At 39.3% G+C, this 26,635-nt stretch overlaps 2 protein-coding genes across 5 annotated transcripts; both read left to right on the forward strand.

Annotated features, from left to right (window-relative positions):
• Positions 1-287: 287 nt before the first annotated feature.
• mtmr10 (myotubularin related protein 10) lies at positions 288-13,340 on the forward strand. Of its 4 annotated transcripts, none has more exons than XM_029498082.1 (16): positions 288-820; positions 2,240-2,300; positions 3,873-4,009; positions 4,505-4,577; positions 5,455-5,597; positions 7,446-7,565; positions 7,677-7,822; positions 8,616-8,703; positions 8,984-9,072; positions 9,350-9,480; positions 9,604-9,673; positions 9,766-9,836; positions 10,184-10,356; positions 10,462-10,632; positions 11,142-11,324; positions 11,901-13,340. In XM_029498082.1, the coding sequence occupies exons 1-16, from the start codon at positions 764-766 to the stop codon at positions 12,510-12,512; spliced, it is 2,325 nt and encodes a 774-aa protein (XP_029353942.1). In that variant the 5' UTR covers positions 288-763; the 3' UTR covers positions 12,513-13,340. The 4 variants fall into 4 exon arrangements, with proteins under 4 accessions (XP_029353942.1, XP_029353945.1, XP_029353943.1 ...); XM_029498085.1 differs by having other exon boundaries at positions 7,446-7,539; positions 7,675-7,822; positions 10,184-10,362; positions 10,507-10,632; XM_029498083.1 differs by having other exon boundaries at positions 7,446-7,539; positions 7,675-7,822; positions 11,898-13,340.
• Positions 13,341-16,738: 3,398 nt separating this feature from the next.
• Positions 16,739-26,203, forward strand: atxn1l (ataxin 1-like). The gene is made up of 3 exons (XM_029498947.1): positions 16,739-16,851; positions 18,373-19,576; positions 20,120-26,203. The coding sequence occupies exons 2-3, from the start codon at positions 18,491-18,493 to the stop codon at positions 21,608-21,610; spliced, it is 2,577 nt and encodes an 858-aa protein (XP_029354807.1). The 5' UTR covers positions 16,739-16,851; positions 18,373-18,490; the 3' UTR covers positions 21,611-26,203.
• Positions 26,204-26,635: the final 432 nt, after the last annotated feature.

The raw sequence follows: 26,635 nt of genomic DNA on the forward strand, positions 1-26,635 counted from the left end.
ATCGACCTGTAGTGAAAAGCCATAAGGGACTTGTAGTCCATGGGTGGCGTACCGGATAAATGCTAACAAAAAATCGTTGTTTATCTTTTATTTGGCAGACTTATACATTTTTACAGCGGTGTGTGGTAGTAGACGGTCATTTAGGTTAGACACTGGCTAGAGCTTCTCCGTGTCGACTTTTAGACTTACATAAAGTTTAACGAAAGAAAGTGTCGGTGTGAAAATAAGACTGAGCGGCGGAGCCCGGAAGCAGGGCGGGACCTCGGCTCTTTATAAACATGGCCGCTACGTCCTTTATAGCATCAGGCGCTACGTTTGGCTGAATTAGTTAGATTTTGAGGAAGTTGTAGTTGGGGGGTAAACTAACGAAGTAACAAGTGGGAAGAAAATGTAGACACGCAACTGGAGTCTTTAACTTATTCACACTGTTTTTAGCTTTATATGGAAACGGCATATAAAAACTTCATGCAGTGTTTTAAGCTAGCTAGCTAACGAAGCTAACGCCGACGTTTCATCGTTAACTTCTGTCAAGTTTTTCAGCCTGCGAATCGAACCTGCACACTGAAATGGAAGAGTGTCGACGGTCGCCCGGACTGTCTCGATGAATATTTTACACACGAACGTATCGGATTCGCTCGGCGTGAAGCTGCCCTGAAGTCTGTTGGAAGTTTTTTGTTTTGTGTTTTTTCAGTCTCACTGGCAGCAGCTGAGCATTTGCCAGGAGCCCGTTTAGGAACATCACGGGGCTGGGCGGACATAAACAATGTTCTCTGGCAAACCCATGAAACCAACCTTCAAGAGTTATCTCCCTCCGATACAGGTGTGTATTGGATATCAGGTTGGTTGTCCTTTCCATTGGTGGATGGTCAAATCATTTCTTGAGTTCATTTTAGCCTGAACTTGGAACTCGATTGTCGCTGAGGGAAAGTTGATATTTAACTTGTGGCAAGTTCAGTATTCAGAGTTGCGCTAAAGGACGGCTGTGAAAAAGCAGAAACATGGAGGCTATCCATTTGCCCTCTGTCTTCGAATTTAATGTCAAGTGAAATGTCACCGGGTGGCGCAAAAAAAAAAAAGTTTTCCTGGTCCTGTGAAATTTTGAACTGAAACCGGTATGAGGAAACTGGTAGTTTTTGGGTGAAGGAGAATTCAGAAGATAATTTTATGTGGAGCTGGCATGCTGGATTAGCCTGCAGGTGTACTCCTGCAGAAAACAAGTGAAAGGTTTGTTGACAGACGCTGGTTGAGCGTTGGATTGGGCCAACACTGTGGAGAAGCGCTTTGTATTTGGGAAATATTTTTCCATCGACATTTTAATTCTTATTTAAAATCATAATCATGCTCTGACTTTGGCTCCAAAATCCGTGTTATTCATAGTCTATCTATATTTAAAGTGTATGCTTTTAGAGTTGGACTAAATGCTAAATAGACATTTCCATTCAGTCAGTGATACACTACACCTAGAACTGAACTGTAAACTGAAGACATTTGTCAGTGTCATTCCTAGTTCTATGGACTTTACACTTGAAGGAGATGGGGTTGTTGTCTTGAGAAGCTGAAATGCTTTACTTATCTAGGAGAATATTCTCCAACAGTTTCAGTTTAGCTTTTTCAAAATGCAATTTGAGTGCAATCCTAGTATGTAAATATTTTACGTTTTTTGGCTGCGCACTTAAGAAAATTGCATATTAAATGCAACAGTTACTGCAATTTCAATGTGTTAATTTTTTTTTTTTAATTTTAGGGTACTTGCATGGACTTGTTGTATTGAAACTGAAATACTATTTTATGCTTAATTGGAATTGGGATTCCGACACTTGAAACCTGTACAGCAAGTAATTCATTCACTTGAAATTTTATGTGCAGAACAGCCAACAACATATGGTTTCCCCAAATACTATATCTACTATACTATATCATACACTGTAAGCAAGGGTAAGCTGTAATTTGGGTTGATTGTCACTAATTCATCTTAAACATGTGCATGGAACTACTTATGCAATTTAATGAATTAATGAAAAAAAAATCATAACTGATAATAGATATTTTTTTGTAGCCACAGCTGAATCTTAGGTGTCTTTGAATTTGGAAAGTTTTATGTAAAGCCCGCTCTTTTCACCTCTGCACTAACAGCTCTCTACCACCGCTCCACCTTTATAATAGTGTCTTATTTCCATAATTCATTAACCAGCTGTTGAACCAGTGTTTAACTCTGCTGTGACTTTTGCTTTTTCTGCAGACAAATGTGAAGGAAACTATTGAACCACCTATCAAAAAATTGGAGCCGAAGTTACTTCCAGGTAAGTGCAATTTATGCACCCCCCTATAAATAGTAAGAACAGAAAGACTGAAAAGTAGATCTGACATTTTAAGCATGTCAGCATTTGATTTAGACCCCATATTAATAACCTGTCTAATGCCTGAATTTACCTTGGTAGCAAATGTACAATTTTAACAAATTTCTATTCTTGCAACACCACTTTCATTGAAAAATGGTAATTTTTTTTTACTTGAAACTCATAGGAATGGTTTGACACGCCCTTTCCATTGTGTCATGATCAGATGTGTCCTCCTTAAAAGTAGAAACTCGAGGTGTGAATCAATTATACTTAATTTTTTTTGCAGGTTTTCTTTCTTTTTTTTTTTTTTTTAAATTGTCACTCAAGTGAAGTATATTCAGGCCACATCCATCATGAAAACTGGAATTGACTACCTGCATAATGGCTGCTAAAACAGACTTTCCATTCTCTCCCAGGCATCAATTACTTTTTAAGGGGTGTCACTCCCTTACTGTACTGCTTTTGTAGCCGGATGGTAAAACAGGTTCGATGAATACGAGTTCAGTTTCTGTGTTAACATTCTGAACACTTGTTAAGTTGCAGCGTTTTGAAGTGACTGTCGGTGGGACCCCACCCTGCTTCCCCAATTTTCATCTCTTAAAAAAATACTTCTAGCTAATTTTTATTTGAATGCATTTTAGTTGTGTTTTGTCATCATGCCACGGGACAAGGATCATTTTCCTGAAAAAAAAAAAAAAGATCATATGAAAAACAATGCCTAAAGTTGAGGTAAAACCTATGAAGTGACTTGCATTTGGCTCAGAAGGGACTGCTGGGAGTGAATGTCCCACTCTTTAGAAATTACTGTGGGGGCCTTCCTGGTTCTTTTATGAGCAACTAAAATCAACAATGCAGTTTCAACCTTTTTGGATAAGCTTGTGCTTTTGCAACATAACCTTTCACAATCATATTACATTTACAAAGATTACAAGATGTGATGTAAATTACATCAGCTTCCTGCTAGCGGTAGTAAATATTGACTTGAAATAAAGCAAGTGATGTTATCGATTGTCTGCCCTGTTTTTGAAGAAGCTCTAATTGTGTAACTGTTATTAATGCCCTTTTGATTGTATTTTCACTGTCTGTTTCTTTTAGCCTTATGCATATCTAATATAAATATAGCTTATCTAATATAAAATAGGAAGCTTGTGAAACTTTCATCCCTCTTCCTGCCTGCTTAAACAAATGGAAAATGTCAGTGAAAACACGCCATGGTTTATACTAAGCAGATCAAAAATCTGTTATACTAGTTGGACTTGTTTTTAATTGTAGGAAGTTTGATTTCTATTTCAAGCAGTACATATTTGTGCAGATATTTTGAGGAAGAGGACTGCAAACATCACTTTTCATCATAGTTACAGGTTTCCTCTAAAGTCTTGGCAGAAAAGTCCAAGTACTGAAGCTGTTTCCTTTGCTTGGCCTTTCTAATCATCTGCCTCATTATGTGCTGCTTTGAAATGTAGAAGTTAACTAAAAGCACAATGCTCACAATTTTTTTTTTTTTTTTTTTTTAACTCATTTGTTTGTCACCAGGGGAGATAGTCGTTAATGAGGTGAACTTTGTGAGGAAATGCATCAGCACTGAAAGTGGCCAGGATGACCTTTGGGGGAAGTTGATATGCACCAACTTTAAGGTCTCCTTCATCCCTCAGGATGCCCCACCCAAACAGGTATTTGTGTGGATTGTGGATTTTAGAGCAGTGAAATTGTGCTGCTGTGAACATTTAGCCATTCTTGTAGTTGTTAAAATCCATAGGTTTTTTTTTTTGTTTTTTTTTTATGAAGTTGGCAAGAGACTTTAACCACCCGATACAGCTCTTAAGTGTTAAAGTTTTATCATGCTCAAAAAGAAGAAGGCGTAATTTTAACTTTGGTTGTGTCATTTGCAGTAGTGCGACCATCATACTGCTGAATAGCTATAATTTATCACCGCATGGTTGTATGTGAAGTGCATCTGGGAAGGAGGAAGGAAAACTTGTGTGCTTTCCTGCACTACATTGTCAGTGATATCCTACAAGAAGTGAAAGAACAGACGTCATTTCCAGCTATGCTGTAGATTGTTGTTGTGATAAGAAAATGGCACCTCATAATTTCTTGAGCCACCATAATTTTAGACGATATTTTAGGTAGTTATGGGTGTAATAATGTTCTTCCTCTTACTTTAGATGTCCCAGTTGTCCCATCTGCTGCTTGGAGAACACGACATCCCCCTGACCTGTCTGGAACAAGTAGTAACAGGTACATCTGGTCTATGTAGTGGCAAAATGGAGAAAAGTTGATTATGATTATTAAGTTGACACAGAATTTGCTGCTTCCATTACAGAGATTTGTTCACTGACACCTCTAGTTATTAGGGCCCAAATGTTGAATCTTTGATCTGAATGAACCTGAATACCTGAAACTAATGATTCTCTACATTATTTTACATAAGTAAAGTTTCTATAAGCATTTTTGTATTTCTCAGATGCATGCTTAAACTCACACAGCCATATTTGTATTGATTAAATCAGTCAGTTTTTAAAAAACCCTGACTGGGATAGTGATTTTTTTATTTATTTATTTATCCCCCCCCCCCCCCCCCCTTCCCCCTCATTAATGTTTGACCGTCTGTGTGATGGGCATTGATTGTTGGTCATTCCTGGTCAGCAAACTCATAGCAAGTGATGTCATAGTCAAGGCAGAGCTCAGTGGCAGTCCACCAGGGTTAAAATTAGGCCTGTTTTAATCTCATTGCTGTCAATTGCTGACAGTGCAAGGGCAACTGCCCGGAACAGTCATTGTGTTACAGTGATGAAGCATCATCCCTTGTGCTACTGAGCTTGCTTATTGTCCAGTTAAACTGGGCTACTGAAAACAACATTGCTATTATGAGATTTGCAGGTATATAGGAGCTTCAAAAAGAAGGTGGGCTTGATTCTACCACAATAAGTCATATTTTGGCATCACCAACTGTGATGAATGATATTTTGGCATTACTGCCTATTTAGTTCATGCTGTCTGTCTCTTAGTTGGTTGGTGTGATTTTAAGACCCAAGCAAAAGTAAAAAATATTGCATACCTAAGCTTTGACACATACATTAGTCAAGCTTTAAAAAAAAAAATTTGTTCCTTACAGTAAATGATACAAGAGGGAAGAAGAAAGTGTTGGGGTCAAATCAGAAGCTGAAGTTTAATCCCACTGAGCTCATCCTGTACTGCAAAGACTTGCGCATCATAAGGTTCTGCTTTGATGAGGCTGGACCTGAGAGTGCCAAAAAGGTGAGTAAAAAGTAGACTTTAGTTGTATTTCAGTCACTGGATGACTATTGGTGTGGATGTTGAATTAAAGTTGCATCTACCACCAACTTAAATGAAAGGGAACTTGTAAATAGATTTTGCTCCTCCTCACATGGCAATAATTTATAAGATGCTTTAATCATATGAAACTCCACACATTGCCACTTTCATGTGTAAATAACTGTCAGTACTTCTTGCTCAGACTTAACCATCCCCTTTCCCAACTTCCTTTGTACATTTCAGTGTTAGTTGTTGACTACACTCTTCCTTTCCTGGGTATGTCACTTCACTGAATGCACAGACAGTGCTATGTTTACTTCCTCATTGAAAAGGATATTTATATCAAAAAAACCTTTGTGTGCTACTCGCGCACCCTCCACCTAAACTGAAGTGTTGGATTTCTCTAACAGTATTTCGCTGTGGTTGTTGGCTAAACAATGAATCAGAGACATTGAGAACAATGCTCTTCGAGGCAAAGGAAACTGGGAATGATCTTGAATGTAGGCACAACTGGAAGCAAGATTCTGACTCATCTCCTGGTGCAAGAGATTGAAGGGTTGTTTTGATTTGAATTTGCAGCTCTGATCAAAAGTGTCTGAGAAAGAGGATGTGATGACTTTAATATTATGGTATTTGTTGCAAATAGTTTGTGCATTTTTAATTAAAGCTGGAGAAATTGACAAATTGAAACCTAAATTTTATATATTTTTATAAATTGATATATTGTTAAATTGTGGTAGTAATTTTAAGTAGGCTTTGTTTGAATTCATCAAATTCAAACTTTTGGGATCTTTCAGCTGAGTTTGGAAAATCAAAACTAAAATGCCCTGGAAGTAAACATGTACTCTCAGCACAAAGTTCTTTAGAAGCTCCTGGCTTTCTTTCTCACCAAGAATTGGAAAACTGTGCATGTCTTTGTAGTATGCCAGTGAAAAACACATGAATCTAAATGCACACAGTAGTCTCTTCGCCTTTCATGTCATCTGGGAGCAATTTTTGCGTAGTTTTTGGAGAATGAGCTCCACAGCACATACCTACAGCACACTTACAGCAACATTAAAGCATAAAAATGTTACATTAATAGTAACTCATACTTTTAGTCTCTAATTACACACCCATTTCAGTCAAAGGTATAAAAAATGTACGCATTTCCTACTGCATACAACACATAGAGAACATTACACAGAAATGGGCTCTCCTTCCTTACCCCTCCTAAGTTTATATATGGACACCATGTATGTAATTACAGCAGGAACCTAAAATGAGGCACAGGTCTTTTTTTATATATATATATATATATATATATATATATATATATATATATATATATATATATATATTATTTATTTTTTTTTTTTTGTGACATATGAAATTACACCAGGCTGTAATGGCCTATTTTGCCATAGGAAATTACAGAGTTGGGAGCAGCCTTGTCCACACACACACACACACACACACACACACACACACACACACACACACACACACACACACACACTTTTTCTGTGTCCTCTTGTGTTACTCACAGCTTTAGAACTGAATGGACTGCTTTGTGTGACTAATGGGGCTGCAAAATTATTCAGCACTGTAAAGCCAAAGCGAACTGTCAAAAATTTGCTTTCTTAGATTTTACTTGTTTTTGTTTCTGTATGAAAAGAACATGTCTTAGAATTAATTTTAACACACCGAGTTTCATCACATCCTATCCATTCCCAGTCTCTGGCTCACTCAATCTACCTTGATGATGCCTGATTCCTTCATTCAAATTTTCTTGTGATTATACTTAATATCCCATAAAAATGACACATTTTTTTGTTTTGTTTTTTTAAGGTTTGCCTTGCTATCGCCCACTACTCCCATCCAGCTGATCTTCATCTGCTGTTTGGTTTTGAGTATCAAGGACGGCGATACCATGAATCTAAAGGTATTCCTTTACCATATCATATTTCTGTGTACTTCCAAATTCAAGAACTATGGTTTGCACATTTACCTATCCATGTTTAATATATTTGTCTACATTGTGCACAAGTAGTATCTCAAACTGTGTATGTGTTTCCAGAGGGCCGGGCCAACGGCTCGACCACTCGAAGAGGATTGCAGACCCCTATTTTTGACCGTCCTTCTGACTGGGATCGGGAGATCAAGAGAACGGGTGCTTCAGAGTGGAGAGTGTGCTCTGTCAATGAGAATTATGCCATCTCTCAGAGGTTTCTAGCTCATGTTTTTGTTTTCAATATGAAATTTCTGATAAGATTGTATGCAGAGCATGTCTGTAGCTCCTGTGGTAATTCCTTAGCTGTTATAGATACTCTAAATTTCCCGTTATTCATTTCATTCATTCACTTGTTATTTTTGGCGAGACACTATATTTACATCATGTGCCTTTTTGCTTATTTAATGAGTTACTTGTTGAGAAAAAAAATTCTATGAATGTCTCAGTTTAGCCTGTAAGTTTATTTTAGATAATGTGTTATTCATCTGAGTTCACAGGTGACATCATGATGGGTTTCACAGTAAGGATTCACCAGTGTTTTATGTGGAATTAGAGAAGACTAGCATAATGGCAGCTCTCAACTGTTCATATGGCAATGGGCTAAAACATATGCCTTACATTTGTATAAAATTTTCCCTCAATCAAAAAAAAGAAAAAACAAACTGCTACCACAGACACAGACATTACCAACTTTAATCTTTGAAGCAAAGAGCAAAATAGATCCAGTGCTAACAAGTTTTGTGTGTGTGTGTGTGTATGTATATATATATATATATATATATATATATATAAACACTTAAACTAAACCTTTCAGATCATGTATAGATTAATTTTCTGCTTTTAGATGTCACTTTGTAACTGTAAAACTGGAAGTCATGGACAACAAGCAAATGTGTGTTCTTAGATGTAGCATCTTTGAATGTTTGCAATTTTTTTTTATATTTACCAATGTATAATGGTGGTGTTTGTGTCATTCTTGTATAAAATCAATCTGTCTCCAACTTTAGTCTTCCAGAGTATTGCATAGTTCCAGTTTCTCTGGCAGATCAAGATCTAAAGCGACACTCAGTATATTTCACTGATAACCGCATTCCCGTGAGTATCCAAGCTCTGATGAGTAAACTTTTTTCTTTTATCTCTTCAAGAATTATTAGAACTATACTCAACATACTCTTGCATAATATTATTTTACTGGTGAACTTTAGGGCCACCAATGTAGTGATAACTATCCGTATGTGATAAATGCAGTAATTATGCCCGAAATCTAAGTAGCGTTTGATTTATTTTGACAACTCTTATTATTATTTTTTTTTAGTGATCATGTCTGTTTCATTTGCCTGTATTTGTTTTTTGTTTTTTGTTTTTTTTTTCACAGCTCTGGTGCTGGAATCATCCCAATGGGAGTGCTCTTGTACGAATGGCCAGCATATACGATCCAGCACAGCAGAAGAAGATTGAGCAGAAGTAATGCAATTCGTTTAGCTTTGTTCACATTCACATGAAGAAGATTGAAGCATATTGTTATACTGATGTTTACTCTTTCACACTGAAATCCAGTATATATCAGCAGATTGTTACCTCATGCATTAAGAAAAAAAAATATTGAGTATTTGTCATTATTATACATATTGTCCATTTTTTGATTGACTATTCATGTTGATAAACTGCTACAGCAAGCAAAAATTATTTAGTTTAAGATGCCTCTAACCCAGTCCTGATTGTCTGTCCTTTTTTGTGGTAGGGTCTTTACTGCAATCACAAAAAGCCACCCACACCGAAGTGATGTCTTCAGGTATGAACTGGATAAGAACCTGCCCAATATCCAAGAGATCCAGAGTGCTTTTGTCAAAGTCAGGCAGATCTGTGTCATAGGTAAGCTCCAGTACAAATTATAACAAAGACACTAGAAACTAATTTTCCACCTCTGTTCAGTAAAATTGATGCACATTTTGTTGCTGTGGAAATGGATTAGAACAACGTTTCGGTTTTGTGCAGATCCTTTTGAGGAGTCTGAGGAGAGGTGGCTTTCATCTATTGAAAACTCCCGGTGGCTGGAGCATGTCAGGTATGTAAATCCTTGGAAACAAATAATAGCACTTCGTAAACTACCATTGTTTTAAAAATTCATTAATATGCATGTTTTGCTTGTGACCTAAGGGCTGTTTTGAAACAATCAGCTGAAATAGTCTACTGCCTGGATGGAAAGAATGCTTCAGTCATTCTTCAAGGTAAAAAAAGAAAAAGAGAGCTATTATACTATTGTCACCCATTACTAGCTCCCATTGTGTTTGAAACTAGTCAATCATAGAGCACCACAAGCTCATGCTCTCTCGCATTTAAATTTGGTTTTCTTGATCCAATATTGTAATATTGTACCAATGTTTTTGCTAGTATGCAAATAGATGTCGCTTACCATCCATAACACGTTTAAAAAAAAAATACTGTGATTTTGAATCATGTGAATTGGATTTAGCAGTTTTTTTTTGTTGTTGTTTTTAATCTCACCATCTGACCATTTTCCTGTTTTTTTTTTTTTTTTAATTAAACTTGGTATTTTTCATTCACACTTGCACAGAGGAAGAAGACAGAGACCTGAACTGTGTAGTGTCCTCATTAGTGCAGCTTATGCTGGACCCTCACTATCGCAGCCTCATTGGCTTTCAGAGTTTGGTGCAGAAAGAGTGGGTGATGGCTGGCCATCGCTTCTTGGACAGATGCAGCCACTTAAAGAAAAATTATAAAGAGGAGGTATATTAAAATTTTTTAATGAATCCAGTCACACACCAGCTCACTTTATTATTTAATGACAATCTTGTAGTTTGTTTGTTACATCTTTTTGTTCTCTCATCCTAGTCCCCACTGTTCATGCTGTTCCTGGACTGCGTGTGGCAAATGATGAACCAGTACCCAGCAGCATTTGAGTTCACAGAGGCCTATCTGATAGTACTGAGTGATAGCATGTGGATCCCCCTCTTCAGTACTTTTCTCTTCAATTCTCCCAAACAGCGTGCTCAGCACTTAATGGTGAGGGATACCTTCATGTGATTGTATTATTGTTTATTGAGTGTGATTTTAATACATATATTTATACATTCAAATGCCAGTTGCTATGAATCAGCGCCGTTTTCTTACACACTAAATGTGACAAATTCAACCGAATATATTTAATAAGTGATTTTAGTGCTTTTTCAAAAGATGTCCTGTTAGGCCCATCAGTCTGGGTTCAAGTATTTAAAAAAAAAAAAAAAAAACAACTATCCATGCGTGTGTGTAACAAAATAGGGTGTTACAGTCAACATGTTTTTGTGGTATCGCTTCGTGTTGGAGACTATAATTTCCCTGCCATTGTGTTCGATAAGACAGGAAAGACTGTAGCGTAATGAACAGAAATGGCCAATACATTTGACAAGGGCTAATTATGGCACTTATGGTTTTTTGTTTACCTTCACAGGTGGTCATCTCAAGATTTGCAGTGTACAATCATGTTTTTGTTCAGTATTAAGTACAAAAAAGAAATGATCTTGTCCTTACAGGACTTTGCCAAGAATAAAGCCATTCCTCATGGAGAAGATCAGATCGTGTATTTCCCTCCTGTTTGGGACTGGTCACAGCAGTTCTCCAACAAAAACCAAACCCTCTTTAATAACCCCATGTACGTAGGGAAAGGAGCTACCTGTGTTCAGAATGGGGAAGTGAAAACCTTCAGACGCACAAAGGTATGTAACATACACAGCTTTACAAATTTATAAGAGCGGTGATATTATGGATATTATTGAATGTATTTTATGAAGACTTAAATATCTGACCATGGTGAATGTCATCCATGAAGTCTTTACCAGTCTTTTCTTTTGATGTCAATCATCATTTTGGTTTGCTGCTCTTCAAGTACTATCCATTCCACAGAACTAATTTAAGGTCAGGATATGAAAAGTAATGGCGTGTAGATTATTTTTTTTTGACATCACCTCAGTCGTCTGACCTTTTACATTTACCTCAGTCTAGTAGGGATTACTGTTCTTTGCAGGCATTCTTCTGAAGTAATTTTTGATGAAGTAAATGTTTAACATTGGATAACCATCCAGTCAGCAGTTTTATCTTTGTCTGTTGTTTCATTTTCATGAACAATATTACAGAATAGAAGAAGAGGAACTATCATGCAGAAAATAAATAGTTCTTTTTGCTATGGTTGATGTTTCAAGCTTGAATTAGTGCGCTTAAACGATCGGGTCTGCTTCTGTGGTCTGTCACACAGATGGTGAAAATAATCTAGAGCTGTGTTCTTCTTGCAGCAGAAAACCTATAGCTCCACACTGCGAGGAACACCAGCCTCTCTGCGTAATGGACTGAAAGGTGGAGAGGATACACAGCCCCGACGTGGATCTCTGGTGTCAGAGCTAAGGCCCGATTTCTCACCAGTAAAAGACGAAAGCCCATCAGAGCGCTTTTTCAGGGACTGGTTTTCTCAACCTGTTGACCAGCAGGGCCTCTTGATTCCCCTGCTCATGCCCTCACATGTGGTTCTTTGGAGGCTCTTCTTTCTTCGCTGGGTTCCTGAAGCCTGTATTCCTAAAGGTGGCATTGCCACCGCCTATCATAAGCTTTCACAACTAGTTGATGAAATTGAGATTCTGCAGAACCAGCTCCGGCAGTATAAAGGACCCAGTCCAGACACCACACCACTCCCCAGCCCAAGCGGACCCCCTTTAGAGCAAAGGAGAATGTATTTTAAAGCATCCTCTCCAAATGACCCCCCGACACCTCCAGACTTTCTTAACTCATCCTTTCCTTTCACCCCAGTGGGAAATCTGTGCCGCCGCACTATCTATGGGACGCCCATTAGCAAATTTCTGAATGGGGCAAGGATCTGGCTCTCAACAGAGACTCTTGCTAATGACACAGTCTGAGGATGTGGGGCTTTCAGGCTCACATTTCTGACCCTGATTAACAAATTATCATCTTCTTTTTCTATGACCTCTTCCTTCATTACCAAGAAGGAAAATGAGAAATAGAAAAAAATTTGATTTTTGACTTCTGATTTTCATTATTTATAAGCTAGAATTTGCAACATTGATGCTGCATCGAAATCTGAGGTAATTTCTAAACTGAAGTGACGTCTTTAGGACTGAATCATTATTGTCCATTACAGCTGAGGAATTCAGATTCACTGAAGCGCAACCTCCTTATTGGCCAGTGAGTTGTTACTGTGAGCTGTCCTCTGACTGTGAAAGGTCATCATCATTGCCATCATCTAGATGTGTTTTCCTGTCTGCTCTTGTCAGCTGCTTCTTTTTTTTTTTTTTTTTTTTTTTTGCTGAGCTTTTCCAAGGATTGTTTTTCAAGATTTTATTATAAAGGTTCAGAGATCCCCTTCTGAGATATGTGATTTGCTTCATATTTTTAAGCAATAATTCAACTACAAATATTTAAATATGTGTACAATGGCAATGCTATTTGTTGCGCTTTCTTTGAATTCTCAATTGCCAGAAAGTCTTCTTCACTGTAATGGAATAATGATACTTGAAATTAGAAAATGCTAAATGCTTCTTTTTATTGCAGCAGCAATGATGCATTTCACTGGACACTGATTTCCCAGTACTTCATTAGTGTGTGCCTTCCAGGAAATTTGATTGAAGATGTAATGTTCAACCCCCCCACCCACCCAGACAGTGGAAAAGTATAAAATTGCAAATAGCTAAGTATTTTCATTGTGATTAAAAAGCAAAAAGGATCTGGCCTGGTTAAATGTGATTGGGCCTTTTTTTTTTTTTTTTTTTTTTTTTTTTGGCACAAACTTGTTGCTATTTGCTCCAGGGACCCATATTTTAATGGCTGTTTTGGGGTTTAGCTGTAAGTAGCAAATAGTGTGATTTCAGGGTTTTGCTTTGTTGATGTACTCTATTTTTCAAGCAGAGAAAATGGGGCCTTTATTTTTAGTATCACAATGTGAGTGATACTGATAGGAAATTGAGCTGTGAGGACTTAAATCTGTGGTAGAATTTCTTTTTCTCTTTTGAAGGGGTTTTAATGAACATTACTAGAGGCCTTCTGGTAAGGCACTGAAGAGACACTATTCAGATTAACAAAATCTGAAGAGGTAAATATTTGAAAGCAAAGGGACAGATAAAGACTGTGGCTCAAACCAGTTCCTAGTTGAGTATGTTTTAAATATTTTTCAAGGTTGCAGATGAAAAGCCTCAGCACATACCTGGACGGCAAGTATCAGGACTACACCCTGTGTGATATTGGCACTTTTAAATAAAATGACAGCAAGGATCAGTTGTCGCCTCACTGCCATCTGCACAGTTAGATTATATTTGATACACTGTTCAACATACTGTATATGGCTATAACAATACTTCTACTATCTGATAATTAGTTAATAGTTACTGTACTTCCTATGATAGTCAGGTTATTCTGCAAACATGCCATACTTCCAGTGCGCTGTAAATATGTGGTCATTTGGATCCCTTAGAGATGTCTCCTTTGGAAATTTAGTAGCAGCTAAACTAAGGACTGGTTTGAGACAAAATTGGTGAAAATAAATGAATCAGTACTTTAATAAACTGCTGGAAACTAGCAGTGTGTAACACATTGGTATCTTAAAATGCCAATGCAGCATTTAAAGTCAAAGCTCTGTGTGACTCTAAATATAAACATCACTGGACAGGCTCAATATCTGTCCCATGACACAGCAGCATTCATCTTTTGATGCTAGATTAACCTGTTTTCAGTGATATTCACCTACTCACACGATTTTTTCTTCTTTTTTTTTTTTTCTTTCCAGCAATAACTAGTTCAGGTGTTTTGTTTTGTTTTTTTTTGTTGTTTTTGGGGGATTATATAATGTGAGTCAAAACCTGTTCTCCTAAATGCTATTCATTGCACATTTTACTCAATATATAGGATAGTTTGTTTAAAGATGGTTTTTAAATACAATTTTGGCAAATATTATAAATGCTGTATATGCTTGAAAATTTTCAATTAATATTTTTGATTAATGGTACTAAATAGCTTTTATCTCGAAGTCTTTATATTTTATGGAGAGATATTTATATACTGTTTTCCCACTAATTCAAAATGTTGCACTCTGCTGAAATTGTATGATGACTGTCATTCCACCAAAGCACAGTTGGATATTGATTAGCAGCAGATGTATTTATTCAGTTATGCAAATGTTCTCTAAGAGGAATGCAGTTGCTACTGTACCTTCTCTGTGCCTTTTTGGGAATATTGACCATTTTGGTAACTATATTCTACATCTGATGATTTATTTCAGTTTTCTAAAATTGCTGACTTTTATCAATGCCGCAAAACTAGTTAAATATGGAGGGTACTACACTGAAGCTTTATTTCCTGACAGAAAATTGGGCTCAAATGTGTACCAGTAACCAATTATTACATTATTTTTCACATGAAATTGTGTTCTGGCTTTTATTTTACTGGGGTTTCTTGAAAATAACACACCCCATGACAAGAGATCTTTTTCTTTTCTTCTTTTCCGTCTGCAGCCAAAATAATTCACTTCTCAAAATCAAAGAAGGGCTGTGAATATCTGCCAAAAGTGGCTTGTGTGCTGAGTTGGTACAATGTGAAGTAGTGAGGGAAGCATTATTTACTGCCAAATAATATAAACATGGCTGTGTGATCATTATCACAGGAATAAAGGATTGCGATAAGAAGTAAAGGGAGAAGAAATTATGTCCACTCACTGAATGAACTCATTGGAACTGCTAATAACAAGGCAATTATTATCTTCCAATTTTCCAAATCTACAATGGAATTGGCTCTTCTGACACGAACTCAAGGGGAATTTAAGAAATTGCACAACTGGCATACAAAATGGTGAGCCATATATGAGTTTAAAAACAGCTGTTTTGGCCATGTACTCTTGTAGGACAGACGATTTCCCTTAAATACTGACTGGATGGTGACCGATGGAAATTAGTGATCACAACAGACAAGAAGGAGAAATAATTAAGTGAATGTATATTGCAACCCTGAGTCCTCACAAGAGCATCAATACTGCAAGCACTTCTCACAAACACGCCTGGCTTAAAACTTAAAACTATTAATTCTGCGATAGTTCAATTAGCCACTTTTGCTCCCTGAGATTAAGTGAAATGAATGAATTTGGGCAAGCAAGTTCAGACTAGAACAAAAAAAATGCCAGATACAGTTAAGCATGTTCAGATGAAATCGCACTAAATGGCAAGTTATGCTTTTGAATAAACTCGCTCATTACCACAAAGGTAGATGTAGATGCAGGATTTTCTCACGATATTACAACAGATGATACAACAGTGCGCTTCTCTGTACAACAGCAATGCTCATGGTAACTATAATAGTTTCTAACTCGACTCCAGTGTCACAGAGAAGATAATGACACAAGGAATATGAAGGTCTCATCAAGTCTTTTTTATTACAATACACTTTAGTGACTTCATGCAACCAATCAATAGACTTTTTGCCGCAGACATTTTGGTAGAGCCTTTTAATGGGATGTGATGAAATTTCATAAATTACAATTGTGATTTTCCTGTTTTGACATGTACAAAGGTCTAAGGCTTGATGCCTTCAGGGCTCTCTGCTTCTCAACTGGTTTGATTATTTTTCCTTGTAATTATCTTCATGTGAGTACAGGGCTTTTTTTTAAGACTTAATCGTTTTGGTTTATGTTGCATTCATGGTGCATAAAGGAATAAAACTATAGTATAGTGTATTCACTGAAGAAACAGCCCATTTACTGCAACAAATTATAATTAGACTGTAATGATTGTGAACCAGAAATGGTTAAATGGCCTGAAGGTGTGGTGAATACGCTTCGAACTGCCTTAAAGAAATCACTTCAACGCTTGTGGCTGCAGCGCCTCCTGCTGGGTTAAATATCACAATGGTGTTTTTTCAGCAAGCAGCATTGAATCAGGACTAATTTATCTACAGCATTGCGTTGTTGTTACTAATCATTCATTTCTGCAAGCGGCATTTCCGCTGTGTGGCCACACTTGGTGTTATACTGCTATATTATAGATGTAGTTAACAGCAAAACTGTACAGTTTTACTCCGGACTGACCGATCGCTTAAAAAAAAAAAAAACAGGAAATTAAATACACGTGGTGACGTCATTGGTGAGCGCCTCTGCTGGCCTTCGGAATGGGCTCGACTGCTTAGCCTCGATTTCTTCCAATTGTCCCCCCGCATATGGATATTTTACAAAGAAACGTGTGTCCGCGATGACATTTGGAGGTATGTCTACACGACGAGACGGCGCGGGGGCGTCTGCGGCGGGCTTCGCGCGCGGTGCCATGTCCGCTGTGAGCAGATGAGAGCCGTGTTCATGTAGCCAGGTGTAGCTGTGTTAGCCATGTAGCTAACCAGCCTGGACCTGCCCAGGGAAAAAGGCTTAGGGTTTAATGGTGGAAACTAACTGGGCTCGGTCAACAACAGCTATACTTTAAAGTCCCCGTCTTTGCGTAGTGCCAGTATACTGAGTGTCATGCTGTCACTTTGCTGAGTTCACGCTAAAATGTTGACTCTAAGTCGCTAGCTAACTTTAGCCAAGTCAGCCCTTAGCTAACGGTAAACAGTTTCCCTGTTGTAGTTGAATTGTGGCGGCAGCTGGAAGAAAACGGACTACAAGCGAACCAACTGACTCGTTACTTAATCTGCAACAACATTTGAAAAACAGGCGTCTGGTATTTAGTGCTTCTCAGGGGCATGATTCAGGAAGCAGATATTATAGTCGTCTGTGTGATCAACTGTTTGAGTGAAACCAGGAACCGCTCCAGGTCGTATCTCGATGTAAAGGGAAAGTCAGAGCTCTGCAAAGTTCCAGATCTGCGTTGAATAAGTTGCGTGAGAAAACCTCATGTCTCTGTGTATTTCTGCTCGGGGCATCTGAAAACAGGCCATGAGGACTGCACTAGATCAGCTCTGTCCCTGTGGTGTTATATCAGAAAGCATAAAATCACTGCAAGGCCAGTTGGCAGCACTGAGAGTGAAACCAGTCTTAGTCTTTGCTCATTTTAGAGTCAGTTATTTGTATTCTGGCTGCTTCGGCTCGCTACGTCGTGTTTTATATAAATTGCTCAATGAAAACACTTTAAAGAATTTCTGCCATGAACCTCTGGATAAACGTTTAGTTTTCTAATGCAACGTGGAAATTCAGACATGCAGGTGCAGTTACAGTAAATTTTAACAGCTCTCACTATATGCACAGAACTTGTCAGATTCTGTAGCCACCTGCACTTTTCAACAATATTCAAGGTATAAAAGCCCAGTAATGGACATATAGGGCACCTCAATCTAACTTTGATTGTTGTAGCTGTAGAAAATTATAGTGTCTCATGTGTTAAGGTGGGGAATGTGGGCCTGATGGGCAGATGGTGGTAATTATAAGGCACTTAACAAATATGCTTCCCTGCATTCCATTGATAACCCTGTGATTGATAAATTAGTGAAGTAATTACTTAATTTAAAATAAGATCCACTACATTTGATAATCGATTTACTGGTTTTAGCCTTTTTATGAATCAAATTGTATTACTTTTTAGAATTTCACAGTATGGAAACACAAAAGTCTCTGAAAGACATTAAACAGACCAACATGAACTGTTACTATTAATGGACATAGAAAATCCATCTACAATTTTTTTCACAATTGTTACCTCTAAATCATTATTTGGAAAAGCAGTAATAGGTCTAAAATTAAATTTCACATAATCTGACCTTTTTAATTATCTTTTTTTTTTTATTTTTTTTTTTTAGGTGAATTGGAAGACGAGGTCAGCCGGGTGATTTCAGAACTGGTTCCTATGCAGGCTGACTGGCTTGCAAATTTCAGTTCCTGTGCAGTGCAGTAAAACTACTTGGTCAGAGGATTGCAATGAAACCAGCTCAGGAGCGCAATCAGGAGTGCCTACCTCCTAAGAAGAGGGACCTTCCGATAAGCAACAGCAGTGGGGCTGGAGGAACCGGAGGGACTGGAGGAGGTGGGACTGTAGGAGCAGGTGGAGTAGGTGGCAATGTTGGCGGTGGCGGCGGCGGCGGTGGTGGTGTTGGAGAAGATGAAGTGTTGTCCATTCAGAACTCTGCAGCCAATAATGATGCTCAGGGGGGGACCCCATCTGGAGAGTGGCTGCGAGCTCAACCAGGACTTCACTACGGAGTGGACAACTCTGATGGCATACCAGCAGTGCCCATTGACCAATATAGTATGCTCTACAAAGTGGCTCTTCCATCTGCTACCTACTCACCTACCAGTCCTCACCCAGTGTTAAGCCACATCTCTCCAGCCTATACTGTTCATTCTCCTCTCCTGCAGCATCCAGGCCTTCCCTACCCTCCTCTTGGTTATGCGCAGATCCCTCACTCCTCTCTACAGTTTGTCAGTTCACCTTATGCAGCAGTACCTTATGCTCTGACCCCTGGCTTTGTTCCGGGTTCACTAATCTCTCCCTCAGGCACCATCCCTCAGCCCCACTCAGTGTCTCACCTCGTTCCCTATCCTTCCATCATCCAGGAAGGTGTTGTTTCTCCACCCCCCCAGGCCCAGGTTGCTGCTCATACCTTTGCCAAAGTTGCAGCATCCAGTGGGGTCCCACTAATGCTACCTTCAGAGCAAGCTGCTCCGCAGCACCTTAGTACAGTAGGAGTCCTGCCTGCAGCAGAGCTCAGCTCTCGAGGTATGTCAGTCTTCTACCACCCTCAGAGCACCAGGCCGGCCACTGCCTCCAGAGATCCCCACAATGCCCAGCAGGAAAACGAACCAGAGATGAATGGAGCAGACAAAGATCAAGGAACCAGAGAGGACATATCAGAATCTGCCTTTACAGCCAGAAATTCCCGTCTGCCACAGATGACACCCAGCTCTGGAGTGCTGGAGCATGGCCAGGACAGAGGCCTGGTGAACCGAAGGCTGGAGGAGAGGAGCTCACCTGGTCAGCGCAGCACTCCAGACAGTGACCTGGAGGTAAGACACACTCATGACCTTCTAATGTGACTTACGATTTTCTGTTTTTCAGAATACCCCCAATACCAACTGGCAGTGGCTTTCTGCTTGTCATTCAATTAATTTTCATTGCTTGTTTTCAATCTTAGCATGTGTATGTTTTTTTTTTGTTTTTTTTTTTGCGGATGTACAGCTTATTATTTTAGGTAAATTTCAGAATGCCCGCAAATACCCTCTGCATGGTTGACATTTAATTCCCTAATTGGGATATCTCCAAAAGTAATTGATATCTAAAATTTTTAGGCTCGTTTTCAGTGAAGAGCCTAAGACAAAGTCCTACTTTGACGGCAAAGATATTGCATTCTGTGTTGCAGTGACTTCAAGGCTTGACTGATGAGATTGCTAAAATGAAGTTATTCACAGTCCCACGTCGACATTTCATGTTAAAATGGTGTAATTCACACTAATGTGGGAAAGCAGTTGGATTGCAAATTGGAAATGGTGTTTTCTGATGTTTCAGAAAATGTTTTAATCTATCACTGAACTCCTTCATTCCACTTCCAGGTACAACAGGTGGTCGGTCGTTTGGCCTCTTCCAGCCAAGTGGGAAGTGCAGTGCGGAAAGAGGTCTCCTTTGCTCCATTGAACCTCTCTCAGGGTGCCCAGAGAGCCAGAGATGTTCATGGAGAGAATGCAGGTGAAATTTCCAGTCGGACCACTTACACAGTACAACCCGTGAGTTACAGTGACCCCAGAGTGACCAGTCTCCAGCAGCAAACAGGACAACCAGGGCATGCTGTTGTGCTTGCCAATGGACAACCAGTTCTTATTCCACTGGACTATCACCAACAGCATCAGTCCCAACCACAACAGCAACACTATCCAGGACAGGCTAATGATGTCACAGGCAGCCATGCCTCCACCACCTTGGCCTCTGTAAACCCAAGCTTTAAAGCCTCTGATTCTTCAGCCAGAGTGTGCCTCCCTGAAACAGTGGAACCAACCATAGCTCAGCAGCAGCTTCCCCAGCACCCTCCTGTCCAGCCCACAGCAGATGTGACTCAGGCCTTAGCTTCCAGTCTCGCTCCTGCCTCAGCTCCCTGCAACCCGTCACATTTCATGAAGGGAGCCATCATCCAGCTGGCTACTGGGGAACTGAAGCGTGTGGAGGACCTGCAGACTCAGGACTTTGTACGGAGCGCTGAGGTGAGTGGGGGGCTTAAGATCGACTCCAGTATGGTGGTGGACCTCCGTGCTAGCCAGCAGAGACCAGGTCTTGTGTCGCTTCACTTTACTGTTGGCGAGCAGCAGAGCAAGGTGGCCATTGATGTGCCCCCGGAACACCCCTTTTTTGTATTCGGGCAAGGTTGGTCTTCTTGCAGCCCGGAGCGCACGGCCCAGCTCTATGGCCTGGTGTGCCATCATCTGCAAATAGGAGATGTTTGTGTGTCCATTACCTTGCAGCAGCAGCTTCAGCCACAGCAGCAAAAACCACCACAGCACCATCATCCTCAGCAGCAGCAGCAGCAGCAACAGCAGCAGCAACAACAGCAGCAGCAGCAGCAGCAGAACCTTTCCAGGACTATGAGCAAAACCAAAGCTACATCAGGACCTGGTCACCAGCTAATGGGGCCTCCTGCCCCTCAGCAGTCAAGGTCTCAGTCTCACTTCAGGGTAGATCGCATTCACAGAGAAAGGCAGAGAGATGTGGACAAAGATGTGGTTGATAAGGAGGAAGCCACACATTTGGGGGTTGTTGGGCACACTGAGTTGCCCACCAGACCAAGCAGGACCTCAGCAGAGTATCCAAGGAGCCAGAGCAGTTACCACTTGCACACAGAGGGCTCTGCTCTTGCAGGAGTCGGGATAGGAGCAATGCATGCAGCACTCGGTGCTTCTCAGAGGCGCTGGTCCTCACCCGGCCTCCAAAGATACAGTATGAAAGGAGACGAAGGGCCACGCCCTCAGATTAGTACCTCCAGTCACACAAGGCCCTCTTTCATCCCGCAGGAGGTTAAACTGTCCATTGAGGGGCGCTCTAATGCAGGGAAGTAGCATCACATTTGGTAGCAACCACAGAAGAGGCTGCCGGGCGCAAGTAAGAATGAATCTGACAAGGAGAGAAAGAGGAAAAAATTGTGCGAATGTAGCCTCAGAATTTTTGAGATTTTGCACACCTAAAACATACAGAAATACAAGATCTATCTCGATCTGGTGAGAAGTTCTGGTTTGGTTTGGTTGTCACTCAGCCAAAGGATATGAGCCAATGCTTCCCCAGCCAGCTGAGGTCTGACAGGGACATGAAGAGCTGACTAGAAAGTATGTAGCTGATGAAATGCTTACCATAGTCCTTACACACTGCATTTCTCTTCCTCCCTCCTACATTGCCACTTCCTAATACCCCCACTTGAAGATTACCATCACATTCAGAAGACTCTTGCTTCCTTTTTGACTGAGATTTCTCTCTGGAACACCATAGACTATGACGAATGTGTTTGTAGCGCCATAAAGCTACCAACTCTGCAGGTTCTGATGTCTTTGAAAGATCACAGCCGGTGGTCTTTTATCTTCTCTATTCCTACAATACTGTTCCCTTCGAAAGCCTTTGCCCCAAAAAACCAGTTAAGTTGCTGACATCAGCTGCTCTTGCGACAATGTCTGCACTGTTGATGCTACCTGTCAGTGTATGTTACATTAGGGCTTCTCAGTCAGGAGTCTAAAACCTCTGATGTCAGCAGAGATACTTTCTCCCCTTCTTTCCCTTTCAGTAGGCCGGTCTGCAAGATATTGGATTCTCAGGCAGAATGAGGCACGTCCTGCTTGTCTTACAATCGAAACGGTGATAAATCAATCAGTCTGTCTGTTCAGCAATCAGTTTCCACTCCAAAAATAGTTTTGCCTTTTGTTACACACCATCTTGCCCGCTGGTTCAGGCTGTGGACCCTAACAGGTGTGTGTGTGTGTGTATGTGTGTTTGTTTGTTTGGGTAAATGCCATAAATTGGAATTTGTTTTTGTGACACAAAATATCTTGCATTCCAGTATCATCAGTGAGAATATCCTTAATTTAGTGTTTAACTTTTTTCCTTTGAGAGAATCATTTCCCATCTTGAGCGACTGCCTCCCTGCTTCCTATACCTCAAAACCTTTCTCAACCAGGCTGGTGACATTTGATGCAATTTTACACGGCTTCACTAACTGAGGATCACTGGCTGGTCATCGCCAAAGCCAAATGTGGGAATGGACCACTTTAGAGGAGTGGAAGGGCCCGGTGTTTGTGAGTGAGTTATTGATGAGGTATTTTCTTTGTCATCAACTTGTGTTATACTTTGCTAAATTACCAAATTGAAGCAATAGTTCTCTTTACAGCTTGTGGCTTCAATGCTCTTGTAATCTCTGAACTTTATCTGTGGGCTGTTTTTATTTCTCTGGTCATCTGTGGTCCGAGATCTGACCCAGATTTACGAAAATGAAGCACTAATTACTGGTTTCTTAGGAGTTTTCCGAAAGCAAAGCCTCTGACTGGTTTTTCAAGAAATCAGTGTTGGGGGGGAAAACCAGCTCCTGATTCTCCGTCTCACTGGTGATCTTTTGTTTTACATGAATTTATTCAAGTGCATCTCCAAGAGAGACTTGACTCTAATTAAGTTGTGATACTTATGAGGGTATCTTCTGTCTTTTGTTTGAACATATACTCTTGAGGATGTACTTTATCAAGTGGATGTGGTGATTGTCTCGTGTTGCACATATAAAATGTCACTCATTGATTTCACACTGACCTTGTTAATAAGAATCACAGTGCAGTCGGTCTTTTTCTAATGAAGGGAATATGTTTTAAGTATTGTTTTGGGGTTTGTGGAGAGAGGGAAAAAAACTGACTTGCATTTTTAACTCTGTTTACAAATTAGCCAAGGTGAATGCTGCAGGTTTCCTCCTCAGATTTTTATCCTTGTCACTTAAAAAAATAAAATCCAAAAGGGTGAAACTTAAAGTAAGTGCAATTAGACCACCCATAAAATCATTCAGAGGTTTATAATCAGATGGCATTCCTCATACAGACATTCCCATTACATAATGTAGATATCACAGCATCAACTTTCATTTTTTGTCAAATCTTTGGATTAACCAGACATTGGTTCGTATTTGATTATTTGTTGCATTCCCTATTTGTAATTTCCTCTCCCGGATAGTTACTTGGTTGTCTATTTTGTCCATCAACCTTAACACAGTTTTGTGTGTTTGTTTGTGTGTGAGACCTTAGCTGCTGTCAGCAGGTACAGGGCCCATGGAAGGAGTTTGAGACCTGAACTGGGCCCAGTGGACTTTTTTTTTTTTCCCCTCTGGTTCTGTCATTACAAACTGCTAAAAAAGATAGTCCACATTTTTCTAGCCTGCTTCTAAACTATTGTCAGGTTCCCAACACTTTGTGTTGGCTGTAATAATTCCTCCTGCTCATTCTGGCTGTTTAAGGATTCCTCCTGATCTTATTCCAGTGTGAGATATCAGGCAAAGTCAGCTGTTTTTGTTTTGTATTTTTGTTTGGGCAATAAAGCACTTCAAGTTAATATGAGCCTCCAGCAGCTATACACAAATCAAGTGGGTATCATCCAAAGTTATTTCATGGTACACAATTCACTCTTTATACTTCTGTCTGCTGCAGCCAGAAAACAAACGCCGTCCAGGGAGACACAAAGATGTAATTTCATCCTGAAATGAGCTTTTCAAAAACTCACTTGTGATTTGTCTAACTGTTGAAGCCTTTACACACAAAACATTGTCTACACCATCACTTAAACTGGAGTCACGGCCACTCTGTGCAGGAGGAACAGTTACAAGCGTAACTCAATGTTTGTGTGGACAAACTAGATTTTTTATTTATTTTTTTTTTTTAGCTAGGCCTTAAAAAGGTGAACTTCTTTGAAACTTTGTTAAATGGGAGATGCAGTCATTCAGAAATTAATTTTACTGCAGTACAAGCAGATCATGTCATCTGTAGCTCACCCAGTACAGTTAGTTTTCCATCAGGTAAGCAATATACATCATACCTGAAAACATTTCATAGTCTTGGCATTTTCTACACAGTAAACTCAGTATTGTGCCCTTTGTTGTCTTAAGTACTGCTCTATGCAGCTTTAGGCCGGGTTGGTCGATGCAGTCATTACAGTCATGTCAGGTTATAAGATTTTTATGAACTAATGCTTTGTTACTTTCTGTTTTTTGCTCACTGGTCTCCCCCTTCCTGAGTTAACACGCTGACAAATCAGTGCTCTTGTCTTCTTTTAATGCCGCGCAGTCGGAGCCAAATCACTCAAAACGAGTGTCACTCGCATGTTCTTGCGTATGTTCAGCATTATTTTGGCATAATTGCCATTGTATTTTAGGTCAAGATGCATTTGATGGAATCCAAAATGGTGCAAGCAGCCTCCTGTGATGTTACCTCCTGTTCATTTTCACAGCAAGACCATTCTGTGCAGCCACAAGTCTTTGTTTGCTTTTGCTCTCTGATTTTATTTTATTTTTTAGCAGTGTATGTCATGCCAAGCAGGAAAGTTCAGCTTTTAGCAACATGTCCATTCAATATTATTCACGTTTCCGATAGTCTGTTGCTGTACGTAATTGCACTAAATGCCCTCCTTTACAGTGTTTTAAAATGAAAACTGTTGGTAAATTGAAGAGTTTCAAAATGTAAAGCACACAAAGTCATGGTGTGCGTTTCTGTAGATAGATGTATTTTTTTGTATAGATAATTTTGATGATGCTTGTTGATAATGCCTTAAATTCTGCTTTGTACACTTTGTGAAATTGAAATAACAGAATAATGCTTCTGGTAGACTTGGTGTTCCCTATTCAGGCTGTACAAGAGCACATCATCAGAAATATCAAGTTTGCTTATGAGCAGAAATTCATGTCCAGATGTCTCAAAGGCCATCAGTGAATCTTCTATGCCTGAAACGACTGAACGGTGAAATCTGCAACACATAATTTGGTTTTCGGCTATACATATTTCTTAATATGCTCATATTTTTAAGGTTTGATTCCTACTTTTCTTGAGTCTGGAAGTGAAGTAAATGGAAGCTATTCTTTTAGTCAGGAGTGTCAGCAACAGAGGGCAAGCCATTAATTACACACACAGACACGCAGAGAGAGAGACCTCGCACACATCTGTTGTTTTTTTTATTGTTGCACAACCCCTTAGTGTTTTTGTTTTTGTTTTTATTCCTGGAATTATTGCATCGTGTTAGGTGTCTTGTGTGTGTCATCCTCCGGTCTCTGGACAGCAGGGGGTGAATATTTGATAAAGACAGAGACAGACTGCATCAATCAGATAGCTTTCAGTTGGTGGTCATGTAATGGTTTCTAGTGTTTGGTAACATTGGCAGTGGGGGGTTTACCTCCCTGTGTGAACTGCTTTCTGTGGTTTGATCCAGTGTTGAACTGCAAAGGTTAACTTAGGACAGTTTGGGTGTTGCTAATGTTGAATTTAATCAGGATACGTACGGTTTAAGTTTTAAAGAAGTCTGTGTATTTTCAGATTTGACCTTGTACTTTTTGGCACAGAGTGACAGTTTTTTTTATGTGACATGTAACTGTCTAAAAACAACAACAAACAAACAAAAAAAAAAAAAAAAACTGGGTCTTTTTTTAAAATGCCTAAATCTGCAAAATATATGCAATGATGTAAATGTAACATTCAATCCTTAAATATAATCCAGGTTGTATGATCTTTGTATAGTGAGTTTTAATATCATATGGCTGTACCAATATGTATTGATCTTTATCAGAAGCCTTAGACTTTTCAACCCAAAGTGCTCCCTTAGATTACCCTTCACCTACCTGACTTTAACAAAGCATTAATATCTCTATTTTGTTGCATTTTTATTTGTACCCTTTTTGAATAAAATAGATTTGTACTGTATATTTGTACCTCTCTGTGAACTACTTAGGATGTTTTTTTTTGTTTTGTTTTGTTTTGTTTTGTTTTGCTATTTTAATTCTATGTACTTTAAGGACACAAAGATATTGTATTTTTATTGTTACAGCTAACTTGGAAACATTGCATTTATGTTTAAGTAAACACAAT

Source organism: Echeneis naucrates, chromosome 3 (assembly GCF_900963305.1).
Source record: "Echeneis naucrates chromosome 3, fEcheNa1.1, whole genome shotgun sequence".
NCBI classification, from domain to species: domain Eukaryota; kingdom Metazoa; phylum Chordata; class Actinopteri; order Carangiformes; family Echeneidae; genus Echeneis; species Echeneis naucrates.

What these genes read in the sequence shown, in the direction of transcription:
- mtmr10 (XM_029498082.1), top strand. Translation starts at nt 764, where the DNA reads ATGTTCTCTGGCAAACCCATGAAACCAACCTTCAAGAGTTATCTCCCT. An exon ending in GGAGCCGAAGTTACTTCCAG is followed by an intron (nt 2,301 to 3,872) that starts GTAAGTGCAATT and finishes GTTTGTCACCAG; the next exon opens with GGGAGATAGTCGTTAATGAG. An exon ending in CAGAAGAAGATTGAGCAGAA is followed by an intron (nt 9,073 to 9,349) that starts GTAATGCAATTC and finishes TTTTTGTGGTAG; the next exon opens with GGTCTTTACTGCAATCACAA.
- atxn1l (XM_029498947.1), top strand. Translation starts at nt 18,491, where the DNA reads ATGAAACCAGCTCAGGAGCGCAATCAGGAGTGCCTACCTCCTAAGAAG. An exon ending in CTCCAGACAGTGACCTGGAG is followed by an intron (nt 19,577 to 20,119) that starts GTAAGACACACT and finishes TTCCACTTCCAG; the next exon opens with GTACAACAGGTGGTCGGTCG.